The 27,115-nt window shown below is 39.6% G+C and overlaps 1 protein-coding gene across 2 annotated transcripts; it reads left to right on the forward strand.

Annotated features, from left to right (window-relative positions):
• Positions 1-185: 185 nt before the first annotated feature.
• Positions 186-3,839, forward strand: LOC104089158 (transcription factor GTE11-like). 2 transcript variants are annotated; one of them, XM_009593996.4, is made up of 2 exons: positions 186-684; positions 2,540-3,839. In XM_009593996.4, exons 1-2 carry the CDS (start codon positions 296-298, stop codon positions 2,649-2,651), a joined length of 501 nt encoding a protein of 166 aa, XP_009592291.2. In that variant the 5' UTR covers positions 186-295; the 3' UTR covers positions 2,652-3,839. The 2 variants fall into 2 exon arrangements, with proteins under 2 accessions (XP_009592291.2, XP_009592290.2); XM_009593995.4 differs by having other exon boundaries at positions 189-684; positions 2,528-3,839.
• The last annotated feature ends 23,276 nt before the right edge of the window (positions 3,840-27,115 follow it).

Below are 27,115 nucleotides of genomic sequence, written 5' to 3' on the forward strand. Positions count from 1 at the left end.
TAGAAAGTAAAATCGTGAGAACCATGAAAAAAACTATACATAAAGGAAGAAAAATAAAATTAATTAGAAGGTAAATATATTATTTAATGAGAAAAATTTATCCAATTAACTTACGTCTACCAAATATTAAAATTTAAAACTTGTGTTATTAATAATTATATTAATATAAATTATGGAGTATAGTAGTGCTGGGCCTTAATTATTTGGGGCAAGGGCTTCACACCCTTGTCTATATAAGTAGTACTAAATCATTGATTACCTTTCATAATTCATTAACCATTCATAATCTTTAGCTATGGTGTTGGTTTATACTTGTCAGCCAGACCAAGTTACAGGGAATATTATGGGCTGCGGCGGCAGAAAGAGGAAGATCTCGATTACCAACTTTGATGCTAAAAAGGAGTTGGAAAAGGACGACAACAAAAAGCTTCGGGCAGCGATGCTTAAGCAACGCTACGCTGATTTGATATTGAAATCCCAGCAACAAGAGTTGGATGAAAAAGAGAAGAAAACTGACCTGTGGGAGAAGCGGTTCCAAGAAGCGTTAGCAAAGTCTCAGCGGAAGAGAGATCGAATGGCGGCCCGGTTCGCTATTGATAACATCAAAAGGACCGTCGACTTTGACGATAATCTGCAGGCTGAGAGAGATTTCTTGATCATGACCGGTGGCGCAACAAGTTATTGGTATCCTTTCTCTTTCTTACCTTGATTGTTATTCCGATCCTTTCTTTCATGTTTTCTTGCATATGTTCTTAATTTGTCTTCTTCTACTTCCTTTTTTTTATTTGTTTTTAGTTGCTCTTTGTGTGTGTTTTTCGTTTCTTGCATTCTTTTTACTTCTTAAATCATTGTTTTTTTTCTAGATCGTTCATTCTGTCGTGTTCTTTATGTGTTATCTTCAATAGTCCGTTTAATTTTTCCATTTCGTAATTTCGTTTCATTTTTCCAATTCGTGCTTTATGTGTTTTTAGTCGTGATTATGTGTTTTCTTAGTAATTCTTTTCAAAGAAAGAAAAAAAACAGAAAAAGAAAAAAAAAAGTTCTTTAAGTGCTTTCTTGCTTTATGTGTTTTTTCGTTGTACTTATGTGTTTTCTTAGTAATTCGGTTCAAAGAAAGAAAAAAAAACAGAAAAAGAAAAAAAAGTTCTTTAATTGATTTCTTGCTTTATGTGTTTTTAGTTGTGCTTATGTGTTTTCTTAGTAATTCGTTTCAAAGCATTAGAAAAAAAAACAGAAAAAGAAAAAAAAGTTCTTTAATTGGTTTCTTGTTTTATGTGTTTTTAGTTGTGCTTATGTGTTTTCTTAATAATTCGTTTCAAAGCATTAGAAAAAAAAACAGAAAAAGAAAAAAAAGTTCTTTAATTGGTTTCTTGCTTTATGTGTTTTTAGTTGTGCTTACGTGTTTTCTTAGTAATTCGTTTCAAAGCATTAGAAAAAAAAACAGAAAAAGAAAAAAAAAGTACTTTAATTGGTTTCTTGCTTTATATGTTTTTAGTTGTGCTATGTGTTACTATATCTTTATGACTTAGAGATATATACTTAAGACGTGATCAGTTTAGACGAGAGATTTTTAGGCTAATAAGAAAAACCATCTGAGGATGTTTAGATTGATGCTACACTATTATTATAGGCTTAAAAAGTGTCTAGATAGATTTTTGATTTTTTGGGCTTTTGACATGTTAAGATTAGATTTGTTTATATTAAGAATTCTCATAATAGGAGGAATCAGTTGGGGTGTCATCATGGAGCTACATTAGAATAACTGATTAAGGGCTAGAAGGATTTATATTAATAGTTCTTTATTTTTTAGTCTGTGATGTGATGAAATTGAAGAATCTGATGGGAATAGAAAAACTGGAGATTTTGATGGGGTGCTTTTAGTTATGGGCTGTCATGAATTAGGTTGAACAATGAGGCTGTGTTGTTTTTGATGTTTGGTACATTTTAGCTTGGTGGAAGAATGATGACATGACAGAGCTTGTTTTAGGTTTTGGTTGCAATTAAGGGCTTCAATCGATTTAACATAATTTTTGAATTTTTAGGCTTTTGATGCACAACTTGTTTGGGACTGAGGCATAATTGTTATTGTTGTTTAAGCTTTTAATGATGTGTGATATGAGGTGACTAGGCATTTTGAAAATATGAGAGGTCGAAGGGTGTTTTTTATTGATGGGCTGATTTTTTTGTTTGTGCTGATTTGGCTACATTTGTTGTTCTTTGATGCTATATCCTTACTGGTTTAATACTAGGATCTGCATGTCTTCTTGATGCTTTGAATTTCTAACTTTGGCTATGAGTTTCTAACTTTTGGCTTTTAATAGGGAATCTGCTATATGCCAACTGCTTAATTGATTTTACTGTTGGGTGCATTTATCTATTACATATGAGGTTTTAGTCACACGGGTTGTTCTTGACTAGTTGAATTAACTGGAGATATTTGTGTCAAGTCTTCTTCTTTTTTCTGATTTTTGAGCAAAAAATGATTTTTCTTCGAACATCTACTTACATTTTAATTTCTTAATCTCAGTTTGTTCTATAGGAGTGCAGTGTATTCAGACGTGAACTCCTTTTTTTTTGTATGCTGGCGATCTGTTGGAGGTTATTACACACACTTTGCACTCTCTCAACCCCAAGTCTACGTGATGGTTTAGTGCTGCAATTGTTTTAGTCATTGACGTGGGTGAAGTAGAAACCTGCCCTGCTTTATTATCCGCTACAGTCTGAAGAAGGTTTTGGTTTTAGATTGGATGTTGGCGCCTCGTGATTGGATATAGAGTTGATAATATAGATCAATAAATTGGCAAGGGACAGAAATGAGTGTACGTGATTGTGATTCCCCAAGGGTCGTACGTGAGTAAGCCTTTTGGACCCTCACTAGACTGAATAAGGATGAGTCCCTGTTTTGGTTCGAGGGTGATGTATGCTGAAACAGCCATCTGCATTTGACTACGGTCTAACAAAATAATAAACGAATAAGGCAACTTTCTTACATGCATTGCCAACGGATTGAACTTGGACACACCATGTATATTATCTGGGACAATGGGATATGAGTCCACCACAACAGAGGCAGCGTATGAGCTAAAATGTTAAATCCATATCCGATTGAATGCTAAGCCTTCTGCACCCATTCGTTCCTCCAATTTCTTGAGGACTATATTTCTACTGTTAAACCAGGAACTTGGTTGCTTAATTGAAAGTCGACGATTGAGGCCTTTGAATGACTTTTTCAAAATATCCATTCTCACTCATAGCTGGGGCAGGTGATACCTAATTCATGTACATGTATTATACTTTAGCAGTACGCTTTCATTGGACTTGATCCTCTTATGCCCCTCGCACATTCTGAAGACAGAGAACTAGCTACATTTCAGTTGATCCGGCCTGATCCAATGCCCTTCTATGGAACATCTGAGATTCTGCATATTTTTTCAAGGAGTGCATTCGTCTTTGCAAATCAAATCCAAATATATGGAGGCTTGTCACGTATACTTCAATCTTTAGTTCAGCTCTTCAAGATGACCTGGCTGTGCTAAGGTGACTTGTCAATGATCGCAATGTGATGGCAGGTCATGCTGCTCCCAACCTCAAGAACAAAAAAAAATATTAAGTTTTTAACTCCGCCTGTATTTGAATTCTCGTGTAACACAGCCGGTCCCAAGCCCGGACAAAGGAGGAGGGTTTTATTGTCGTTTAGAAGTTACATCGTTCATAAATATGAACCAGATAACCTGTAATGTTGTTGCCTCCGATACTGTTAAATCCTAATCCTCATGAATTAATCTTGAATAAGATTTGTTGGCTCAACAGTTTTGCCGAGAGACCAACCTCATTTTTCACCTTGAATTGGTCAAAATATGTCGAATTTCATTCTTTTCTTAAACTAGCAACCTGTTGAAATTGCAAAACTGTCTAGCATACAGCAACATATTGGACTTGTGTCCAGGGTCGCGTAGACACATTTATATTGCCTTTGTTTATCCTTTTTTTCCAAGTCTTATTACTTTTTCGGATTGGTCTGATCTTAAATTTGTGTTCGTTTAGGCTCAACACTGAACAGGGATATCTTTGGAGTTTGTATCTGGAGTAAAACATGAATCAATTGTATCTTATGGAGAAAATTACATCACTCAAGGTTGAATTATGCACAGTCCATCACACTTTTTCTGTTCTATTCACACATATGACTCCAAATTGCAAATCCTACAAATGAAGCTGCTCGGCAGTTTACTATACAATAGAATTACTTCTTGGTTTCCTTCACTCGTTCTGTTAACCTCAGAAAATTAATTTCTTTTATACATCTCCTTATCTGGCAACAAAATTGGTATGCCTTCTCGAATATCCAACGTAAAGTGATTAGTCAAACATCAAAACTTCAATCAAACTTGTATTTTTCCTCATTTTAGACATTCTCAAGTTCACAACAACAATAGCTTACAACTGTAAAACGGACATAGCTTTGTTTGGGAGACACAGAACTATTTGGCAAAAACCTTGCCTAAAAGTCCTTCAAGTCACATTCTCCAATTTGGCAAAAACCTTGCGGACAAAGATTGCAGCTCCGAGCTCTCCTTGTCCTCCTTGCTTCGCCCTTTACTCAACTGTCCAATGGCAGACGTACACTGGAAACATCAATGCATAAAGTAAGTTCTCCAAGGCTGTGTATGATAAAATTACAAGAACCTACTTCTTTTAGTAGTACGAGTAATTAACAGTCCATGAAGTTTTAAAAACTCTCAGTATTTAGAATTTACAACAACAATAAACCCAGTATAATCCTACAAGTGGGGTTTGGGGAGGATAGTGAGTAGGCGGAGCTTACCCTATAATGAATGTAGAGAGGTTGTTGTTTGACCAAAAAGCGTAAATCTTTGATTAAACTAATTAATTTTATATAAAAAAGGATTAAACCTAGTTAATAATAATATCCTTAGATTTATAACTAGTCAACTCAAATAAAACCGGATAGTGTTGCTGGAGGATTAAATGTTGTGTACATTCAATATTTCAAGATGATTAATGATGGAAGAATATCAAGCAATAAATAAGAATAAATGACATTAACGTAAATAAGGAGAATAATTCATCAAATATTGAATGAGGTGGATGATTCCTCCTTCTCACAGTGATGAGTGTTGACAGATGTAATAATATTGGAACTATTCTCGGATCTGATGGAAAAGTGTGGAATAATAGATAATCGAATCTTCTTAGAAAATTATTATTTGTATCTTTTCTAGAGAGAAAGTTTTCTTCTCAAAAAGTGCTCTTATGGGAGAATGTTACATGCCCTTTCCCCATATCTCTTTTTCTATTTATATTGGAATACCCCAGTCAACCCTAAAAGTACAAATACAAAGAATATTCAATGGAATATTCTCTTAAATATCCTATTACAAAAACTAGCCGTTAGCACTGCCCTTGATACTCGACTTTGACCGTTATTGACTGCTCGGTTACGAGCCCTGTTATCTACTAGTCGGCCTCGGCCACATCGCTTTCCATAATAACGCTCCATGTTAAATCCCACAGATGCGTATTTTGACCTATACAGTTAGTCCCCCCATTTATTGATGTCGACCCTGGGCGACCTCGATGAGCGGACTCTGTTAGTTATGGTTGAGAAGTTTTAGGCGAGCAGGTCGAGTAGTAGCATTTCGGACGAGATGAAAACGTGGCCTTCCGTGAGCCGCAACCTAGGGTCACATCGTTTTAGAGTGACGTCATGTCATCATGCGTCATTATTACGTGTTTTCCCGATACCTTGTATTGTTTTCCGCACCTCTGCCGTTTCGATTTTTGAGCTGGGTAACGATAGTTTGCTTTCTCGATATTGATGCCTCAACTCTTATAACGATGGCTTTAATGTCTTAAAAATAACTGTTTTAATTTTGGCTGAATTCTTTCCATGTGTATTTAAATTCCACACACACTGATATCCGTCATCCTCAATAAATAATTTTACACAGATTGGCTTTCACTTTTTAACTTGTTTACTCTTTCACTGGATATTGACATATACGATTTATTGGGCAAATGATGTATTTTTCTGTACTATGCATCTCATACCAGTGTTTCCGCTTTAACTTCGCAGGTAAGTAATTAATACTTCGCATTTTCTACGGTTCATTTCTTTTCCTTTCTCTTTCACTTTAACAAAATGTGGGGTTTATGTGATTTTGCTTTAAAGTAGGTGTAAGCTTCATGAATGTTAATTGTTAGAATACGATATTTGTATGTATTTTGGGTGTGATCATCCTTAAGCACATTAAAGATAAAAAGAAATTAAAAAGACAAAAAGGACTTTTTTTCATTTTTGAAAAATAATAGTAGGATAACAAGTAAAGCAAGTGATAACAACATTCGTAAAGTTCTCCTATTAACCTAAAGCTTAGACCATATCAAAGTCCAACAAAATAAACCTTCAAAAGATATATACATCAAATACTACCATTTTTTTACTTTAAAAAAAATCAAAGCACAACTATTGAAGAACTAATATCATAAAAAAATTAAAGCACAACTATTGAAGAACTAATATCATAAATGTGTAAATATTACACTGCAAGATCTTCACATAAGGGATGAAAGTCTTGGAATTTGGCTAAGAATGAAACTGAAAATGGAAGAAATAGATTTTTCATGTAGTAAAAGCGTGAATTCGATTTTTTAAGATTTAATTTTCTTCAAATAAATATAATATCATAAATCATAATAACACAAAAATTTAATAAAAATACATAAACACTATACTTTCTGTTGAATTTTCAATTCCAGTGTCTTATAAAGTAACATGATGCTTGTACATAGTTCATTTGTTTTTAATTGTGATAGTATCATTTGTTGGTAAGATATAGGATATTATCCAATTAAGGCAAATTGGACAACAAGAGGTATAACCAAAGTTAATAATTAATATTTGTTATTGAGATCTAGCACGTCGTTCAGCAGTTTGAGGCCATGAGCAACTTCACTTCAGGTATTATGACTGGTACGCGTGGTCGAAATTGAAATTTCGGAAGTTCAGAGTTGATTTGAAAAGAAAATTCTCATTTTGGAAGCTTTAAGTTGGAAGAATTAACTAAGGTTGGATTTTTGAGTAAACGATCTCGGAATCGGGATTTAAAGGTTCCAACAGGTTCGTATGATGAATTCGGACTTGGGCGTATGTCCAGATCAGTTTTTGGATGACCTGGAAGCGTTTCGGCCCCTATTGTGGAAGTTGGCATTTTGGAAGAATTTCATAAAATTTGGGTTGAAGTGCATTTAGATATTATCAATGTCCGTTTGGAATTTCGAGTCTGGGAATAGCTCTGTATGGTGATTCTGGTATTGGGAGCGCGTCCAGAAGTGGATTCTGAGGTCCATAGGTCATTTTGGAGTCATTTGGCTAAAGCTAGAAATTTGAAGGTTTTTGAGAAGTTTGACCGGAAGTGGACTTTTTAATATCGGGGTCGGAATACGATTCCGGAAGTTGGAGTAGGTCAGTAATGTCAAATGTGACTTGTGTGAAAAATTTGAGGACAATCAGACGTGATTTGATAGGTTTCGGCATCGATTGTAGAAGTTAAAGTTTCAAAGTTCATTAAGTTTGAATTAGGGTGCGATTCATGATTTTGATGTTGTTTGTTGCGATTTGAGGTCTCGAGCAAGATTGTGTTATGTTATGGGACTTGTTGGTATGATTGGACGGGGTCTCGGGGGCCTCGAGTGTGTTTCGGGGTGGTTTCGGACCATTTCGGGTTGTTTTGGACTGCTGTTGCTGGTATCTGGTTTCCTTCATCGTGAACGCGAAGGAAGTCCCACGTTCGCGAAGAAGAAATTTTGGGGTGATGGATTTGGCCTTCACGAACGCGAAGCAGTGGACGCGAACGCGAGGTAGGAGCTGGGCAAGCCTTCATGAACGCGGCCAAGGTGATGCGAACGCGAAAAAGAAAGGAGGAGATGGGTCTGAGGTCGTTGGCCTTCCCGAACGCGAAGTGTGTAATGCGAGCGCGAGGCAAGAACTAGTCAAGCTTTCGTGAACACGAAGAAGGAAGGGAGATGGGCTTGGAAGTGCTTAGCCTTCGCGAACGCGTGTGTGTGGTACCGCGAACACGAAGAGGAATTTGAGGCAGCTGGGTTTTCGGCCTTCGCGGATGCGAGACGGAGGTCGCGAACGCGAAGAAGGGCCTGGCCTAGGCAGATTGTTTTAAAGATGGGGTTTGGCCATTTTTTCCTTCATTTTTCATTTGGTTGGACGATTTTTGGAGCTCTTGGAAGGGAGATTTTTGCCATCTATGTCAAGGTAAGTGATTCCCACTTATTGCAAGTTAAATACTTGGATTTTGTATGGATTTAGACATGAAAATTTGTAGAAATTTGAGATTTTAAGGGAAAACCTAGAATTTAGTATTTGTGGATTTTGACTATGAATTTGGGCATGGAATTGGAAATGAACCATATATTTGAGTTCGTGAGGTTATGGGTAAAGTTTATCTTCGAAAATTTTCGGAATCCGAGCACGTGGGCATGAGGGTTGCTTTATCAATTTTTCGAGCGGAGTTAGAAATTATTATAAATTAATTAATTATGAGTATTAGAGCATATTTTGATTGGGTTACAACTTATTTGACTAGTTTTGGAGCGACGGGCGTCGGTTTGAAGTGTTAGAAAGGCTTTGGAGCCGGTTATGGAATTTCAGAGCAAGGTAAGTCTCCTTTCTAACCTTGTAAGAGGGAATTAACCCCATAGGTGAACTAAATTTTATGTGCTTCTATTTGTGAGGGCTACATACGCACGAGGTGACGGGAGTTCGTACGTAGCTACTAGCTATGCCTATGTCCGGGTAGTTTTAGGCTCACATCATGCCTTGTTGATATTGTTATTGATTTATGTTTACTGTCTGCCTTGAGAAGGAGCGAGCTTGAGTTTGCTTATTAAATGTTTTTGAAAGCAGTTGAAATTGAAGAACGTAAGATTTCAAAGGGTTCGTTTGAACTTCATAATTTCGAAAAGGATTGAGTAATGTTATAATAGCTTAAGATATCTATGTGTAACCGCGTCGCATGTATGTTTCGCGAGCGGGGTAATTTCCTTAAAAAGCTACAAGCTGAATTTCCCTTATTTTGAAAAGAATCAAGAAATAGATATGATTTTAATGTTAAATTTATATTTGATCGCGTCACTGGTATGATTCGCGAGCGGGGAGATTCCTTAAATTTATATTTGAGCGCGTCGCATGTATGATTCGCGAGCAGGGTATTTCCTTCTACCACTCTTATGGGATCGGGTTGTTCGCCTCAGCACGATTTATGTACCACACTCTCATGAGAGCGGGCCGTTCGCCTCGGCAGGTTAATAGATGCATCTATGGTTCACGCCGTTCGACCCTCGGCAGTGCACAATTTACTTTTATGTTGGATCGGGCCGTACGCCTCGGCATTTCCTATATATATATTATCCTCATGGAATCGTGCGGAACGTGTGGCAAGAAGCCAGTGTATCTGAGGGTTTTTTCCTGATTTGGATTATGACAACCTCTTTGATGAAATCCACTATATCTATATATATGCTCCGGTTATGGAGGGAACTTGCTAGTTGAGAGCTTGAGTAAATTATGAAGAGGAAAATTGTACTATGTATTTTATACTTGTTTGTTTCATATATTTACTTTGTCTCATATGCATTCACTTCTTTACTGTACCTGATATTATTGGACCACTAGTAAGTGTTGATCTCAACCCCTCGTCACTACTTCTTCGGGATTACCGCCAGTTGAACAAAGTTACCATTAAGAACAAGTACACATTGCCACGTATTGATGACTTGTTCGACCAGTTGCAGGGTTCCAAGGTGCTCTCTAAGATAGATTTGAGATCGGGGTACCATTAGTTGGAGATTCGGGGTTCGGATGTTCAGAAGACTGCCTTCCGAATTAGATATGGCCATTATGAGTATCTAGTGATGTTATTTTGTCTGACTAACGCCCCAACGTCATTTATGGATTTGATGAACATGGTGTTTAGGCCATACATTAATTCGTTTGTCATTGTCTTCATTGATGACATCTTGATCTACTCGCGTAGCATGGAAGAGCATGAGCAGCATTTGAGAGTGGTGCTTCAGACCTTGCGAGAACAGAAGCTATATGCTAAGTTCTTCAAGTATGAATTTTGGTTAGATTTTGTGGCATTCTTGGGACATGTTGTATCAGGAGAGGTTATTAAGGTGGATCCCAAGAAAATCGAGGCAGTTCAGAGTTATCCTCGTCCTACCACGGTGACTGAGATCAGGAGCTTCTTAAGGTTAGCAGGTTATTATCATCGGTTTGTGGAGTGCTTTTCATCTATTGTAGAACCTTTGACTAGATTGACCTAGAAGGGTGCTACGTTCTGTTGGTCTGATGATTGTGAGGTGAGCTTTCAGAAGCTCAAGACAGCTTTGACTTCAGCATCGGTGTTAGTATTTCCTTTTGGTTCATGGATGTATACAATGTATTGTGACGCTTCACTTGTTGGTTTGGGTTGTGTATTGATGCAGGAAGGGCGAGTTATTGCACATGCTTCATGTCAGCTGAAGCCCCATGAGAGGAATTATCAGGTACATGATTTAGAATTGGCTGCGATCGTTCATGCCCTTAAGATCTGAAGGCATTATCTTTTTGGGGTGTCCTGTGAGGTTTATACTGATCATCGCAACTTGCAGAATTTGTTCAAACAAAGAGATCTCAATTTGAGGCATCGTAGGTGTCTTAAGTTACTAGAGGACTACGATATTACCATTCTTTACCATTCGGGCAAGGCATATGTAGTTGCGGATGCCTTGAGCAGAAAGGCAGAGAGTTTGGGTAGCTTAGCATTCATTTCAGCAGAGGAGAGGCCATTAGCTTTGGACATTCAATCATTGGCTAACAGACTTGTGAGGTTGGATATTTCAGAGCCCAGTCGAGTTCTTGTATGCATCATTGCCCAGTCTTCACTATTAGAGCAGATCAAGGCTCGTCAGTTTGATGATATACACTTGTTGGTTCTCAGAGAGACGGTACTACATAGTGGTGCCATGGAGCTTACTATTGGCGAGGATGGTTTTCTACGACTCTAGGGTCGCCTATGTGTTCCTAATGTCGATGGCTTGAGGGAGAGGATTCTAGAGAAGACACACAGTTCTCGGTATTCTATTCATCCAGGTGCTACAAAGATGTATCGCGACCTGATGCAGCATTATTCGTGGCGGCGGATGAAGAAGGACATGTTGTGAGGTGTCTAAATTACCAGCATGTTAAGTATGAGCACTAGAGTCCAGGTGGCCTACTCCAGCAGATGACTATACCTGAGTAGAAAAGGGAGCACATTACTATGGACTTCGTAGTTGGATTGCCGTGGACCTTGCGGATGTTTGATGCAGTTTGGGTCATTATCGACAGGTTGACCAAGTCAACACACTTCATTTTGGTTGTGACTACGTATACTTTAGAAAGGTTGGCCCAAATATATATTCATGAGATAGTTCGGTTGCATGGTGTGCCTGTTTCCATCATATCAGATAGAGGCCCTCAGTTTACTTCACATTTCTGGAGGGCAGTACAAAGTGAGTTGGGGACCCGGGTAGAGCTCTGCACCGCCTTTCATCCACAGACCGACGGGAAGTCAGAGCGGACAGTTCAGATCCTGGAGGATATGGTCAGAGCATGCGTGATTAACTTTGGAGGGCAGTGGGATCGATTCTTGCCTTGGACCGAGTTTTCTTACAGCAATAGTTATCAGTCTAGCATCGAGATGGCTCCATTTGAGGCTTTACATGGTTGGCGATGTCATTCACCCATCGGATGGTTTGAGCCCGGCAAGGCCAAGTTATATGGTACTGATTTGGTGAAGGATGCCTTGGAAAAGGTAAAGTTGATTCAGGAGCGACTTCGCATAGCATAGTCCAGACATAAGAGTTACGCCGATTAGAAGGCATGTGATTTGTCATTTATGGTGGGCGAAAAGATACTCTTGAACGTTTCGCCGATGAAGGGGGTCATGAGGTTCAGGAAGAAGGGCAAGTTGATTTGAGGTGTTGAGACGAGTTGGGAAGCTTGCTTATGAGCTTGCCTAGACTCCCAGTCTATCGGGAGTCCATCCAGTTTTCCACGTGTCTATGCTCCGGAGGTATCATGCCAACAGGTCGCATGTGTTAGACTTCAACACAGTTTGGTTAGATGAAAGCCTGGGTTATGAGGAGGAGCCAAATGCCATTGTTGATAGACAAGTTCGCTAGTTGAGGTCCAAGAAAATTTCTACGGTAAAGGTTCATTGGAGGGGCTAACTACTCGAGGTGGCAACTTGGGAGGCCTAGGAGGACATGCGGAGCAGATATCCACACTTATTCTGCACTCCAGGTATGGTTTTAGACCAGTTCGAGGACGAACGTTTGTTTATGAGGCAGAGAATATAACGACCCGATCGATTGTTTTGCCAGGTCTAGATATCATCTCCATTAAGATTTGAAAACTTAGAAGAACAAGCCATAAGCAACAGATATCCCTAGTAGGCTATGCTTTATTTGCATCATGTGCATTGGACTTAACGGGACTCGGCACAGGAGTCGGCCCATTTAGGATAATATTTTAGACCAACGTGTTTATTTTTCTGTGCTATATGTAACATTATTTGGTTGGATTTACTAAATTGTTCAGCAGCTTTAGGATATATTAATTGAACATGGGAGAGAGAAAGAGAAAATTTCCTCCAAATTTTCATAAAATACATTTTTTTTAAATAAAATTTTGAAGTGTTCTCTGGTGTATAAAAGCATAATTTTCAAAAAGGTCTTTTTTTATTATTTTATTTTAACCGAACTACGTGGGTCTGATTCTCACTGGATGTGAGATATGTAGGCAAACCTCATCGGTTCCGGCCCCCAATTTTCAAAAAATTCAAAAATATTTTCCCGTTCCTTAACCCCTTCTTAGAATTCTTTCCTTAGAAAATTCAAAAAAAAAAATCATTAAATCCAAAAATATTTTCCTTTTTTTCCGAAGTCTTTCATTCAAAAAAAAAAAATTTGCAAATCAAAATCCAATAATATATTTTTTCCTTCTTTATAAGTCTTTCTTCCAAAAATTCAAAGAAAAATCAATCAAAATCCAAAAAAAATATTTTCTTTCTCCTTAAAGAAGTCTTCTTTTCAAAAATTTCCAAAGAAAAAAAAAGAGCTAGCTTATGTACTTTATTCCCGGTATTCCCGAACTACGCAAGATCTGATTCATGCGGCGTCATGATACATAGGCAATCCCTATCGGATTCGATCAATGCCATCAAATAAACTGAGTGAAAAAAAAAAAAGAAAGAAAAAGAAAGAAAGGAGTGAAAGAAATAACAAAGAAAAACAAAGAGCGAAAAACAGCCAAAAAGAAAAAAGCAAGAGTGAAAAATAAAAAAAGAGAACCTTTTGTCCAATTTGAAAAAGAAAACTGCGGAAAGTTTCCGTGAATACTGTCAAATGACGCAAGCAAGCTGCCAGGGTAAAACCTCCAATGGATGAAGCAGAAATGGTTACGGTCTTCCTACAGGCCCAAGAGGCAGACTACTTCCAGAACATGATGCCATTTATGGGTAATCCTTTCGCTGAAGCTATCAAAATTGGGGAGATGGTCGAAAGTGGTTTAAAAAGGGCCAAATCCTGAGTCATGCTGCCTTTAAGGCTACATCACAGACCTATCAGAATAGTTCGGGGGTTTGACGAACAGAAACAGGAGGGAAGAGGAAGCCATGATGGCTTTGAGCTCGAGGGCCCCCGCATGTTATTCAACCAATCATATATATTTCCTAAGGTCCTACAACAATATTATCCCCATCAAGATGTTGTGTATGTCATGGCACTGCCTCTCTATGCGGTGATGAACGCGCAACCTTACACACGGCCACAACATTATGCACAAAACCGAGCTCTACCTCCCAGAAATGCCCGTCTCTACCAAGCTCCATATAATCCCCAACCAAATATTCCCCAATACAATCCTCACCTAATCGGGCTAGGTCTGCTGCAGCCAGTGGCCCCGAATCGGCCAAATCTCGCGTCCCCCTCGCACCAAGCTGATGCTAGATGTGAATACCACTTTGTAGAAGCAGGACATGATACAAAGGACTGTTGGACCCTCAAAAGGGCAATTGAAGAATTTGGTCCGGCTCTGAAAGCCATTATTGCCATTGCCGCAATAGAAAATAAACCTAAAAATTGGCGCCAAACCTGAAACTTTCCCTATTAGACGGGAATCTCGGTAGGCGGTCTTGTTATCTTTTTCGTATTTTGGGTTATTTCAGGGTGTAATCCGAATTCTTTTACTTTACTGTCTTACTTTATGATGTAAACCCTTTTATTTTTATTTTTATTTTTATTTTACATATAAAATTTAAATAAATGAAATCAATATTTCATCATCCATGAATGTCTCTTTTATTAATCTTGTCACCTTTCTTATTCTCTTTTCAGTTTTATTAATGCAGATTTTAATAATATGATATGCTTGCGGACTTCATGCCCAGATCCTAAAACGATGTCATACCTTGAAATAATGAATCAAGAAGTAGAATGTGCCAAAGATAAGGTTTGTAAGAAAATAAACAAAGAAGGGACAACAAGCCTAAACCAAGTCCAAATGAAAACCGCCCTTACTTGATTGGTTTATGGCACTGTAGCCATGATATCAGTAGAAGTTGAAATTCCTTCTCTTCGGATCATTATTGAAACCGAGTTCAAGGATGAAGATTGAGTCAAGACCCGATTGAAGAAAATAACTTTGGTTGATGAAAAGCGATTGACTGCAGTTTTCCACAGGCAGTTGTACCAACAAAGAATGGCCCGTGCCTACATCAAGAAAGTGCGGCCCAAGAAATTTGAAGTAGGGCAACTCGTTCTGAGGCGTATTCTTCCGCATTATGAGGAAGCTAAAGGAAAATTTGCCTCGAATTGGAAGGTCCATACATTGTAACAAGAGTGCTGCCAAAATGGAGTACTGTATTTGGGAGACATCGAAGGAAATTGTAATGACTCGACTTGTCGTTTTAAGAATTAATGCCCCGTTCAGCGACTTAAGGTCTCGAGCAACTTCGTAATAAGTATTATGAACCACATGTGTGGTCGAGTTTGATTTTTAGGAAGATTCGGAATTAATCAAAAGAAACAATCCTTAATTTGAAGCTTAAATAGAAAGAGTTGACCGGAGAGTTGACTTTTGAGAAAACGACTTCGGAATGGAATTTTGATGATGTCAATAGCTCCGTATTGTGATTTTGGAATTAAGAGCGTGTCCAGAAAATTATTTGGAGGTCCGTAGTGGAATTAGGCTTGAAATGCCGAAAGTTGAATTTTTGGGAAGTTTGACCGGGGGGTTGACTTTTTGATATCGAGGTCGAAATCCGATTCTGGAAATTAGAATAGGTCCGTTTATGTCATTTATGACTTGTGTGCAAACTTTGAAGTCATTCCGAATTGATTTGATGTGTTTCGGCACAAGATATAGAATTTAAAAGTTTAAAGTTCATAGTTTTGATTTGAGGTGCGATTCGTCATTTTGATATTGTTTGATGTGATTTAAGAATTTGACTAAGTTCGTTTGATATTTTAGGACTTGATGATATATTTGTTTGGGGGGGGGGGGTGGGGTGAGTTCGGATGCCTAACGGATCAAATTTGGATTTGGAGGAGAAGCTGAAGCAGCTGGGCATCTGGTATGATCGCACCTGCATGAAAAAGGGCCTCAGGTGAGAGCTCGCGGATGCGAGGAATTAGTCGTAGAAATACATGGGCTGGCCAGGCACCACGGGTGTGAAAACTTTTTCCGCGGGTGCGAAGCCGCAAGCGCGAAGAAATCATCGCATGTGCGGACACCGCAAGCGCGAAGAAATCATCGCAGGTGCAGACATCGCGGGCGCAAGAGTTTTGCCGCGGGTGCGAAAACCCCTGGGCAATACAAAAACAGAGGAGTTTCGAGCTTTTGCTATTTTTGGGCATTTCAAGCTCAGGTTGGGCGATTTTTGGCAAGGTTTTCACAGAAAAATTTTATGTAAGTCCCTTGTGATCATTTCTACTCCATAATATTGAATTATTATCGAATAATCCGATTAGATTATATGTTTTTGAGGTATAAATCGGGGGTTTGAACTTAGGGATTTGAAAACGAAAATTTAAGATTTGGAGGTCGAGTTGTTATTGGAATTCGATAAAATTGGTATGGTTGAACTCGTATCGGAATGGGTGTTCGGATTTCATGAAAATTATGTCGGGTTCCGAAGGGCGGTCCCCGTGTTGACTTTTGTTGACTTTTTGGAATAAATTTTTAAGTCGATGTATTATTATCCGGAATTGTTTTCGATGAATTTTAATGAAGTTATACAATTAATTTGAGCGGTCCGGAGGTAAATTTAAGCAAGAAGGCGATTTTAGAATATCGGCATAACTTCAAAAAGGTATATGTCTTGCTTAACCTCGAGTGCAAGAATTACCCCTTAGGCACCGAGTCTTATATACCATTTGTGAAATATGAAAGAGCCATGTACGCGAGGTGACGAGTACGTACTCGGGCTTACATGTGAAAAATTCATTGAGTTAAAGTCTTAGGCAAATTGTGTAGTAATTTGGATAATTGTTAGCATTTATTAAATTATTTATTTGCCATGCCTAAATCCTTGTCGTTGAATTTATTTTTACATGATAATTTGATGTGATTGTTACTTGAAAATTTATGTAACTTCGTGAGTATTGTTGGTTTGATATTTCTTGGAAATTAAATTTCAATATGAATTTTCCCTATGCAAATAATTAATTAAGCAAGGTTAAGAAGAAGTGTTAATATAATTATCTAAATTTAGATTAATGAAGGATTTGCTTTGTATTGAGTAATTTCTATCTCTATTGATTATTTTTGGGTGTTTTACACATTGTGTGGGGCCTTCGGCTATTTGTTGTGAAATTAATTGATTTGTTTGTATCTTTGAAATTTTGGTTGTGGCCATTGGGCAAATTGTGATATGAATTGATTTTATTATGTTGTCGTGATAATTTTCCATGTAAATTATTGTGTTATGTGAGTTATTATTTTGGGGAGATAAGGGTGGCACTTCAACGTTGATATTATGTGGATATAAGGGTGGCATTTCACTATTGTTGTGTTTGTTGGAATATTGTCTGGACGGAGCGATAAGGGTGGCTATAGGAGCGATAAGGGTGGCAATATGTCACGACCCAATTTCACCTATAGGTCGCGATGATGCCCAACACTACAGCTAGGCAAGCCAACTAATAAGTCAAACGTACATTGGTTAAACTTTTATTCCAAGAAAATAATAAAATACCAACTTCTACCAATGTGTGTGTGCCAAGACCCGGTGTCACAAGTGCATGAGCATCTAGTATATTATACAAAACTCTAAATACTGTCTGAAATGAAATAGACAGAATATAAATATAAGAAGAGACACTGGTAGCTGCAGAACGGCTCAGAAAGGCAGCTCAACACTATGCCTCGGGATGACGTGGGTATGTGATGATAGGCCCTCAACTAGTACTTGTCTCAGATCCTACACAAAAAGTGCAGCAAGTGTAGTATGAGTACGTAAACAACGTGTACCTAGTAAGTATCAAGCCTAATCTCGAAGTGGTAGAGACGAGTTGGCCGACTTTGACACTCACTATGGGTCAATAATAATAACTGAAATAAAATTAAGATATTTAAATCAGCATGATTTACAGAATTTACAATAATTTATTTAATCAACAGAAATAATCAAATTCCTTCAAATGTAACAATTCTCAACATACTAATTAAATTCCTTCAATTCAAATAATTTCCAATTTATCAATTAAACCTCATTTACAAGAGTAATAATTAATTCCTTAACAAGCAAGAATAATAATTCACTAAATTCCAAGGATTTTCCAATTTATTAATTAGCTTCACAAGCTGAAATAAATTATTAAAGTATCGTGTAATTATTATTATTAAGCACGATTTCTGCCGAGGACGTACGGCCCGATCCAGAGTGTCATGTACACTGCCGAAGGATATGCTGCGCGATCCATAGATGCATCTATCCTGCCGAGGCGTTCTGTCACGCCCCGAACCTAGGAGCGAGACAAGCACCCCGTGCCTCACCTAACCTGGCGTACCAAATTGCGACTAAGGGACTCTGAACACATAATGTCATACTTTGGCCATGGGGCCACCTTGCAAGACAATTTGCGAAGCAAAATATAAAACTGAATGGAAACTAGCACTAACTAAATATCAATATAAAGCTAGGCCGACAAGGCCGTCATAGCTACTACAGCTGACAAACCACCAATTTATACAAACCCAACATACTGCACTAACCAACAGGGTAGTAGTGTCAAACGACCCGAAAATGTTATGACGAACGACCAGCCAACCACCCTACATTTATATGGTGTTTATAAACACCCTTCCTCCTCCAAAACTCCACAAAATAGTAATAAAACACGCAGCCCAACAGCAACACAAAACAGTCCACAAAACAGTCCGCTACAAGTGAATAACTCGAACTCACGGCTTCCGATCACCATCCCGTGAGTTCTTACAAGTATAGAACGACTTACCATGAATTTACAGAAGAAAAAATGGATGAAAGAGAGCAGTAAACTCACCTTATTTGTTGGATAACTCAGCTCCTATCTTGGTTCTTCAAACTCTAAGTTTTACCTCCAATTGGAACTTGAAAGGGAGAGAAAATCAATTAGGGTTTGTGGGAAATTTTTGGGAGGATTCTTTGCAGAGCTTATGTCTGGTTATTATGCTCTATTTTAAGTCTAATATATGAAGAAAATAGGCCCTTAAAAGGCCTCTTTGGACGACCCGAAATGGCCCATTTTTGGGCTTTCATTTAAGCAAGTAGGTGACACACCTACTTGTCACCTAGCAGCTTGCGCAGTATCGCAAAAATGCACATATCTCTCTACTCCGATGTCGTATTGACAAATGGTTTAATGCGTTGGAAAATAGACTCATAGATCTTTAATTTGATGTGTGGAACACACCATAACTCTAAGTATATTGGGAGAAAATTGCAGTTACATTTGACCCAAAGTTTCAGTAAAACTTATGAATGTAACTTGTGATGACTTTCATCGACTTTTGTTCCACAACTCGCTTGACTTAAAAACATAACACACGGATGTAATACGACTAATATAAATCATAACATAATCTCTTTATCATGTTAATCACCCTAGTCTCACCCCAAAGGTACATGTTATAACATTCCCAACTTGTCGACTTTCGATGAAACATTGTTTTATTTAATTGCTTTAGCTTCTGAACTGTCCAACCCTCTTTGTACTTGTTGTTCATGATCTTCAATATTTGTAACCTCAGAGGTAACATGATTAACTTACTTTATATACTTTTAAATATTATCTCATTTTTTTGTCCTACATTAGTTTGCTTACGACGCATTTTTACATACGAAAATATAGGGTGTAACACGTTCGGCCCGCTCCACAAGAAAGGAGGACATTTTCTTATGTGCCTCCGGAAGGAGAGTATATTTATTACAAGGTAAATTCGGGAGGAGAACAATTTCTTTTAATAATTAATTGATTTAAATAGAAAATCAAGCCTATGAGATTTCCATCCTTTAATATCTTTATCTAACAATTCACAATATATTCATATAGATATCAATTAATATAAATAAATCAAAGAATACAATTTACACAAGTAAGGCATGCTTTGAGTCCTAAACTACCCGGACTTTAGCATTAATAGTAGCTACGCATGGACTCTCGTCACCTCATGCGTACGTAGCCCACTACAATTAGCAACAATTATTTAATTTTAATCACCTATAAGGTAATTTCCCCCTCACAAGATTAGACAAGAGACTTACCTCGTCTTGCTCTAATTTAATCCACTATAATGCCTTTTCCACGATTATCGAACTCCCTCTGGCTCGAATCTAGCCAAAATAATTCTATACAATCACTAAATATTATAGGAATCAATTCTATAAGAAAATACTACTTTTTAAAGAAAATATCCCGAAATTAATTAAAAATTCGCCCGCGGGGCCCACATCTCGGAATCCGGCCAAAGTTATGAAATCAGACAACCCATTCACTTACGAGTCCAACCATACCAGTTTCACTCAAATCCGACTCCGAATCGATACCGAAATCTCAAAAAATTCGTTTCTATGAGATTTCTAAAAATTTCCCAAATTTAAATCTCAAAACACTAATTTATGGTGAAAACAATGATATACTTGTATATGTAGACCAAATCCGAGTTAGAATCACTTACCCCGATGTTTTTCCCTTGAAAATCTTTCAAAATTTGCCTCTGCTCAAGCTCAAGTTCGCCAAAAATGGCAAATGGGACGAATGTCCTCTGTTTTTATAACTTATAGCTCTGCCCAGTTCGATCAAGGAGCTCTATCAAGGGAGATCGATCTCAGGGAGCTCGATCTCAGGGAGCTCGGTCTCAGGGAGCTCGATCAAGTTTGATCTTGGGTCTTGACCCTGGCCCTCGAACCTTGCCTTCGATCATGGTCCTCGAGCCTTGCCTTCGATCGAGGCTTCGATACTGAGCCTCATCCCTGGCTTCGACTCAGGCCTCGATCGTGGGCTCGATATCTGGGTTCGATCTGGGGCTCGATCACAGCCCAGAATATACAGCAGAAGGGAAAATTGCAGCAGCTTTTTAAGTCCAACTTTTGATCCGTTAACCATCCGAAACTCACCCGAGGCCCTCGGGACCTCAACCAAATATACCAACAAGTCCTAAAACATCATACGAACTTAGTCGAACCTATAAATTACATCAAACAATGCTAAAACCATGAATCATACCCCAATTCAAGCTTAATGAAACTAAGAATTTTCAACTTCTACATTCGATGTCGGAACCTATCAAATCAACTCCGATTGGCCTCAAATTTTACACACAAGTCATAAATGACATAACGGAGCTATGAAAATTTTCGAAACTGGATTCAGACTCCGGTATCAAAAAGTCAACTCATCGGTCAAACTTCCAAACTTAAATTCTTGTTTTTAGCCATTTCAAGCCTAATTTAACTATGGACTTCCAAATAAAATTCCGAACACGCTCCTAAGTCCAAAATCACCATACGAAGCTGTTGGAATCATCAAAATTCTATTCTGGGGTTGTTTTCTCAAAATGTTGACTGAAGTCAAACTTAGCACTTTAAGGCCAACTTAAGGAACCAAGTGTTCCGGTTTCACCCAAAATACTTCCAAATCCCGAACCAACCATCCCCGCAAGTCATAAATCATTACAAGCACCTACGAGAAATTTTATTTTAGGGAACGGGGTTCTAAAAGTTAAAATGACCGGTTGGGTCATTACATTCTCCACCTCTTAAACAAACGTTCGTCCTCGAACGAGTTTAGAATTGTACCTGGAGTGCTGAATAAGTGTGGATATCTGCTCCGCATGTCTTTCTCGGCCTCCCAAGTCGCTTCCTCGACTGGTTGACCCCTCCACTGGACTTTTACTGTAGAAATCCTCTTGGACCTCAACTGGCGAACCTGTTTATCAACAATGGCAATTGGCTCCTCTTCATAACCCAAGCTATTATCTAGTTGAACTGTGCTGAAGTCTAACACATGTGATAGGTCGGTATGATACTTCCGGAGCATAGATACGTGAAAAATCGGATGAACTCCCGATAGGCTGGGAGGTAATGCAAGCTCATAAGGAACCTCCCCAACTCGTTTCAACACCTTAAATGGGCCTATAAACCTTGGGCTCAACTTGCCCTTCTTTCCGAATCTCATAATTCCCTTCATCGGCAAAACCCTCAAGAGAACTCTTTCGCTTACAAAAAATGATAAATCACGTGCTTTCTGATCTGCACAACTCTTCTGCTTGGACTGTGCTGTACGAAGTCGCTCCTGAATCAACTTTACCTTTTCCATGGTATCCCTTACCAAATCAGTACCATATAACTTAGCCTCACCTGGATCAAACCATCCGATAGGTGAACGACATCTCCGACCATATAATGCCTCAAATGGAGCCATCTCGATGCTGGATTGGTAACTGTTATTATAAGCAAACTCGGCCAAAGGCAGGAAACGATCCCACTGACCTCCAAAGTCAATCACACATGCCCTGAGTATATCCTCCAAAATCTAAATTGTCCTCTCTGACTATCCATCAGTCTGCGGATGAAAGGCTGTGCTGAGCTCTACACGGGTTCCCAACTCACTCTGTACTGCTCTCCAGAAATGTGAAGTAAACTGAGGACCTCTATTTGATATGATGTAAATTGGCACACTGTGCAACCGAACTATCTCCTGAATATAAATCTAGGCCAACCTCTCTGAAGTATACGTAGTCACAACAGGAATAAAATGTGCCGACTTAGTCAACTTGTCAACAATCACCCAAACTGCATCAAACTTCCTCAAGGTCCGCGGCAACCCAACTACAAAATCCATAGTAATTCGTTCCCATTTCCACTCTGGTATGGTCATCTGCTGAAGTAGGCCACCTGGCCTCTGGTGCTCATATTTAACTTGCTGGCAATTTAGACACCGAGCTACATACTCAACTATGTCCTTTTTCATTCGTCGCCACCAATAATGCTGCCTCAAGTCACGATACATCTTCGTAGCACCTGGATGAATAGAATATCGAGAACTGTATGCCTCCTCCAGGATCTTTTTCCTCAGTTCATCCACATTAGGAATACACAGATGATCCTGGAGTCGTAGAACACCATCTGCACCAATAGTGACTTCCTTGGCACCACCTCGTAGTACCGTTTCATGAAGAACCACCGGGTGTGGGTCATCATACTGGCGAGCCTTGATCTTCTCAAATAGTGAAGATTGGGCCACAACACATGCAAGAACTCGGCTGGGCTCTGAAATATCCAGCCTCACAAGTCTGTTAGCCAAGGACTGAATATCTGAGGCTAATGGCCTTTCCTCTGCTGAAATGAAAGCCAAACTACCCATACTCTCCGTCTTTCTGCTCAAGGCATCTGCAACCACATTTGCTTTGCCCGGATGATACAGGATAGTAATATCATAATCTTTTAGTAACTCCAGCCATCTGCGCTGCCTCAAATTTAGATCCCTCTGCTTGAACAAATATTGCAAACTGCGATGATCAGTGTAAACTTCACAAGACACCCCATAAAAATAATGCCTCCAAATCTTTAGAGCGTGAACAATCGCAGCTAACTCCAAATCATGTACTGGATAATTCTTCTGGTGGGGCTTCAGCTGACGTGAAGCATATGCAATAACTCGCCTTTCCTGCATCAATACAAAACCCAAGCCAACGCATGACGCGTCGCAATACACTGTCATTATTCCCAAATTGGATGGTAACACTAACACGGGTGCTGTAGTCAGTGCTGTCTTGAGCTTCTGAAAGCTTGACTCACAATCATCAGACCATCGGAACTGAACACCCTTCTGGGTTAATTTGGTCAAAGGTGATGCAATAGATAAAAAAACCTTCCACGAACCGATGATAATAACCTGCTAAACCCAGAAAACTCCTTATCTCAGTCGCCAGAGTGGGACGATGCCAATTCTGAATTGCCTCAATCTTTTTGGGATCAACTTTAATACCTTCGCCCGATACAATATGTCCCAAAAATGCAACAGACTCTAGCCAAAACTCACATTTAGAGAACTTAACATATAGCTTTTGTTCCCGCAATGTTTGAAGCACTACTCTCATATGCTGCTCATGTTCTTCCTTACTGCGCGAATAGATTAATATGTCATCAATGAAGACAATGACAAACGAATCAATATATGGCATGAATACCCTGTTCATCAGATCCATAAACGCTGTCGGGACATTAGTTAAACCGAAGGACATCACCAGAAACTCATAATGACCATATCTAGTCCGAAAAGCAGTCTTCGGAACATCCGAATCCCGAATCTTCAACTGATGGTACCCCGACCTCAAGTCTATCTTAGAGAATACCCTAGCACCCTGCAACTGGTCAAATAGATCATCAATACGCGGCAACGGGTACTTGTTCTTAATAGTGACTTTGTTCAATTGGCGATAATCAATACACATCTGCATTGTTCCATCCTTCTTTTTCACAAATAATATTGGTGCACCCCAAGGCGATACACTCGGTCTGACAAACCCTTTGGCTAGTAACTCTTCAAGCTATTCTTTTAATTCTTTCGATTCTTTCGGAGCCATGCGATACGGTGGGATAGATATAGGCTGGGTATCTTAAGCCAAGTCAATACAGAAATCAATATCACGATCAGGTGGCATACCTGGAAGATCTGACGGAAATACATCGGGGAACTCCCAAACTACAGGCACTAAATCAATAGCCGGAGTCTCTGCAGTAGTATCCCAAACATAGGCTAGATAAGTCAAACAACCCTTCTCAACCATGTGTTGAGCCTTTATAAAAGAAATAACTCGATTAAATGAACTAACAGGCGAACCCTTCCACTCCAGCTTAGGCAATGCTGGAATAGCCAAGGTAACAGTCTTGGCATGACAATCTAGAATAGCATGATATGGAGATAACCAGTCCATGCCCAGAATATTTCAAAATCGGTCATCTCAAGCAATAGGAGATCTGCTCTAGTTTCATAACCACAAAATGTAATAATACAGGACCGGTAGATCCGGTTCACAACAACAGAATCACCCACAGAAGTGGACACATAAACAGGAGTACTCAAGGACTCACGAGAAACACCCAGGAATAGAGCAAATAGAGATGACACATATGAATACGTAGATCCTGGATCAAATAATACTGAGGCATCTTTGCCACAAACAGAAATAATACATGTAATCACGGCATCTGAAGCCTCTGCATCTGGTCTAGCCGGAAAAGCATAGAACCGAGCTGGAGCGCCAACTATCTGGCCTCCGCCTAGCTGACCTCCACCTCTAGAACGACCCCTACCCACCTGTCCTCCGCCTCTCGATGATCAGACTACTGGTGGAGCAACTGGTCTGGTAAGCATAGGCTGTTGACCCTGCTGTACTGGTCTACCTCAAAGCCTGGGGCAAAATCTCCGCATGTGACTGGGATTCCCGCATTCGTAACAACTCTTCGGTGCGATGGGCTGCTGACTAAGTGTCTGGCCCTGGGGACTTGAATACCTACAGAAAGAAGCCTGAATAGCTGGTGGGCGATAAGAACTCTCTGGTATAGCACTGAAATAAGGTCGTGCTGGAGCACTTCGAGGAGGTGGTGGTGCTGGATATGGGGGTCTGCTGGACTGTCCCCTCACGAACAGACCTCTGCCCCCGGACGGAGCACCTCTGAACTCTCCAGAGTACCTGAACTACTTATCTCTCATAATCTGCTCTCGGCTCCGCTGACGTACACCCTCAATCCTCCAGGCTATCTCCACAACTCGCTCATAAAAAGTACCCATCTCAACCTCTCGAGCCATAGTGGCCTGAATACTAGTATGTAAACCGGCTACAAACCTTCGCACTCTCTCCGCCTCAGTAGGGAGTATCATTAGTGCATGGCGAGATAATTCAGAAAACCTCGCCTCATAATCAGTCACTGATATCTGACCCTGCTGGAGCTGCTCAAACTGAAACCGCAACTCTTCCCTTTGGGAGGGTGGAATATACCTGTTCAAGAAGATATGGGTGAACCTATCCCAAGTCATGGGAGGAGAATCTGCTGGTCTGCCAAGAGCATAAGACTGCCACCATCTACGGACTCTACCCTCTAGCTGAAAAGTAGCGAAATCAACCCCATGGGATTCCAGTATCCTCATGTTGTACAGTCTATCCTTGCAACGATCAATGAAATCATGTGGTTCCTCATGTCGTTCACCTCCGAAGATAGAAGGATGTAGTCTAGTCCATCTGTCCAATAGTTTCTGAGGATCGGCGGCTACAGTTGGCCTGGGCTCAGGTGTAGCTGCCAGGTGTAGCTGCTGCCACTGGCTGGACTCCACCCACGGGTAGTGCACCCTAGGTCTGATATACAGCAGTTGCCTGTCCATGAGCCTGCACGGTAAGGGTCTGTGCTCCCCCCGCCCACCTGAGATGTGGCTGGGGCTGCAGGAAATATACCGGCCTGAGTCATATTGTCCATGAATCGCAGCATATGACCCATGACATCCTGAAATCCCGGTGCAGATGTGAAGTCCACTAGAGCTGGCTCTACCATAGGCACCTCACCCTGCTCCTCAATAATGGGATTCTCTGCTAGATTCACTGGCGGCATAACTGGAATAGTCCTGGGACGTGCTCGCCCTCTACCACGGCCTGGAGCCTTCCCTCGGCCTCTAGCAACTGGGGGAGTAGCTCTTCCCTGGTCTGGAATCTCATTGGTGCGTGTTTTCACCATCTGTGAGAGAATAAGAGAAGGATATTTAGTACTACATAAATTGCACGATGGAATATGAAGAAAGGTAGTTTCCTAACACCATATAGACTCTCGAAGATAAGTACAGATGTCTCCGTACCGATCCGAAAGACTCTATTAGATCTGCTCATAACTTGTGAGACCTACGTGAACCTAGTACTCTGATACCATGTTGTCACGACCCAATTTCACCTATAGGTCATGATGGCACCCAACACTACAGCTAGGCAAGCCAACTAATAAGTCAAACGTACATTGGTTAAACTTTTATTCCAAGAAAATAATAAAATACCAACTTCTACCAATATGTGTGTGCTAAGACCCGGTGTCACAAGTGCATGAGCACCTACTAGATTATACAAAACTCCAAATACTGTCTGAAATAAAATAGATAGAATATAAATATAAGAAGAGACACTGGTAGCTGCAGAACGGCTCAGAAAGGCAGCTCAACACTATGCCTCGGGATGACGTGGGTATGTGATGATAGGCCCTCTACTAGTACTTGTCTCAGATCCTACACAAAAAGTGCAGCAAGTGTAGTATGAGTACGTAAACAACGTGTACCCAGTAAGTATCAAGCCTAATCTCCAAATGGTAGAGACGAGATGGCCGACTTTGACACTCACTATGGGTCAATAATAATAACTGAAATAAAACTAGGATATTTAAATCAGCATGATTTACAGAATTTACAATAATTTATTTAATCAGCAGAAATAATCAAATTCCTTCAAATGTAACAATTCTCAATATACTAATTA

Source organism: Nicotiana tomentosiformis, chromosome 1 (genome assembly GCF_000390325.3).
Source record: "Nicotiana tomentosiformis chromosome 1, ASM39032v3, whole genome shotgun sequence".
Lineage (NCBI taxonomy): Eukaryota > Viridiplantae > Streptophyta > Magnoliopsida > Solanales > Solanaceae > Nicotiana > Nicotiana tomentosiformis.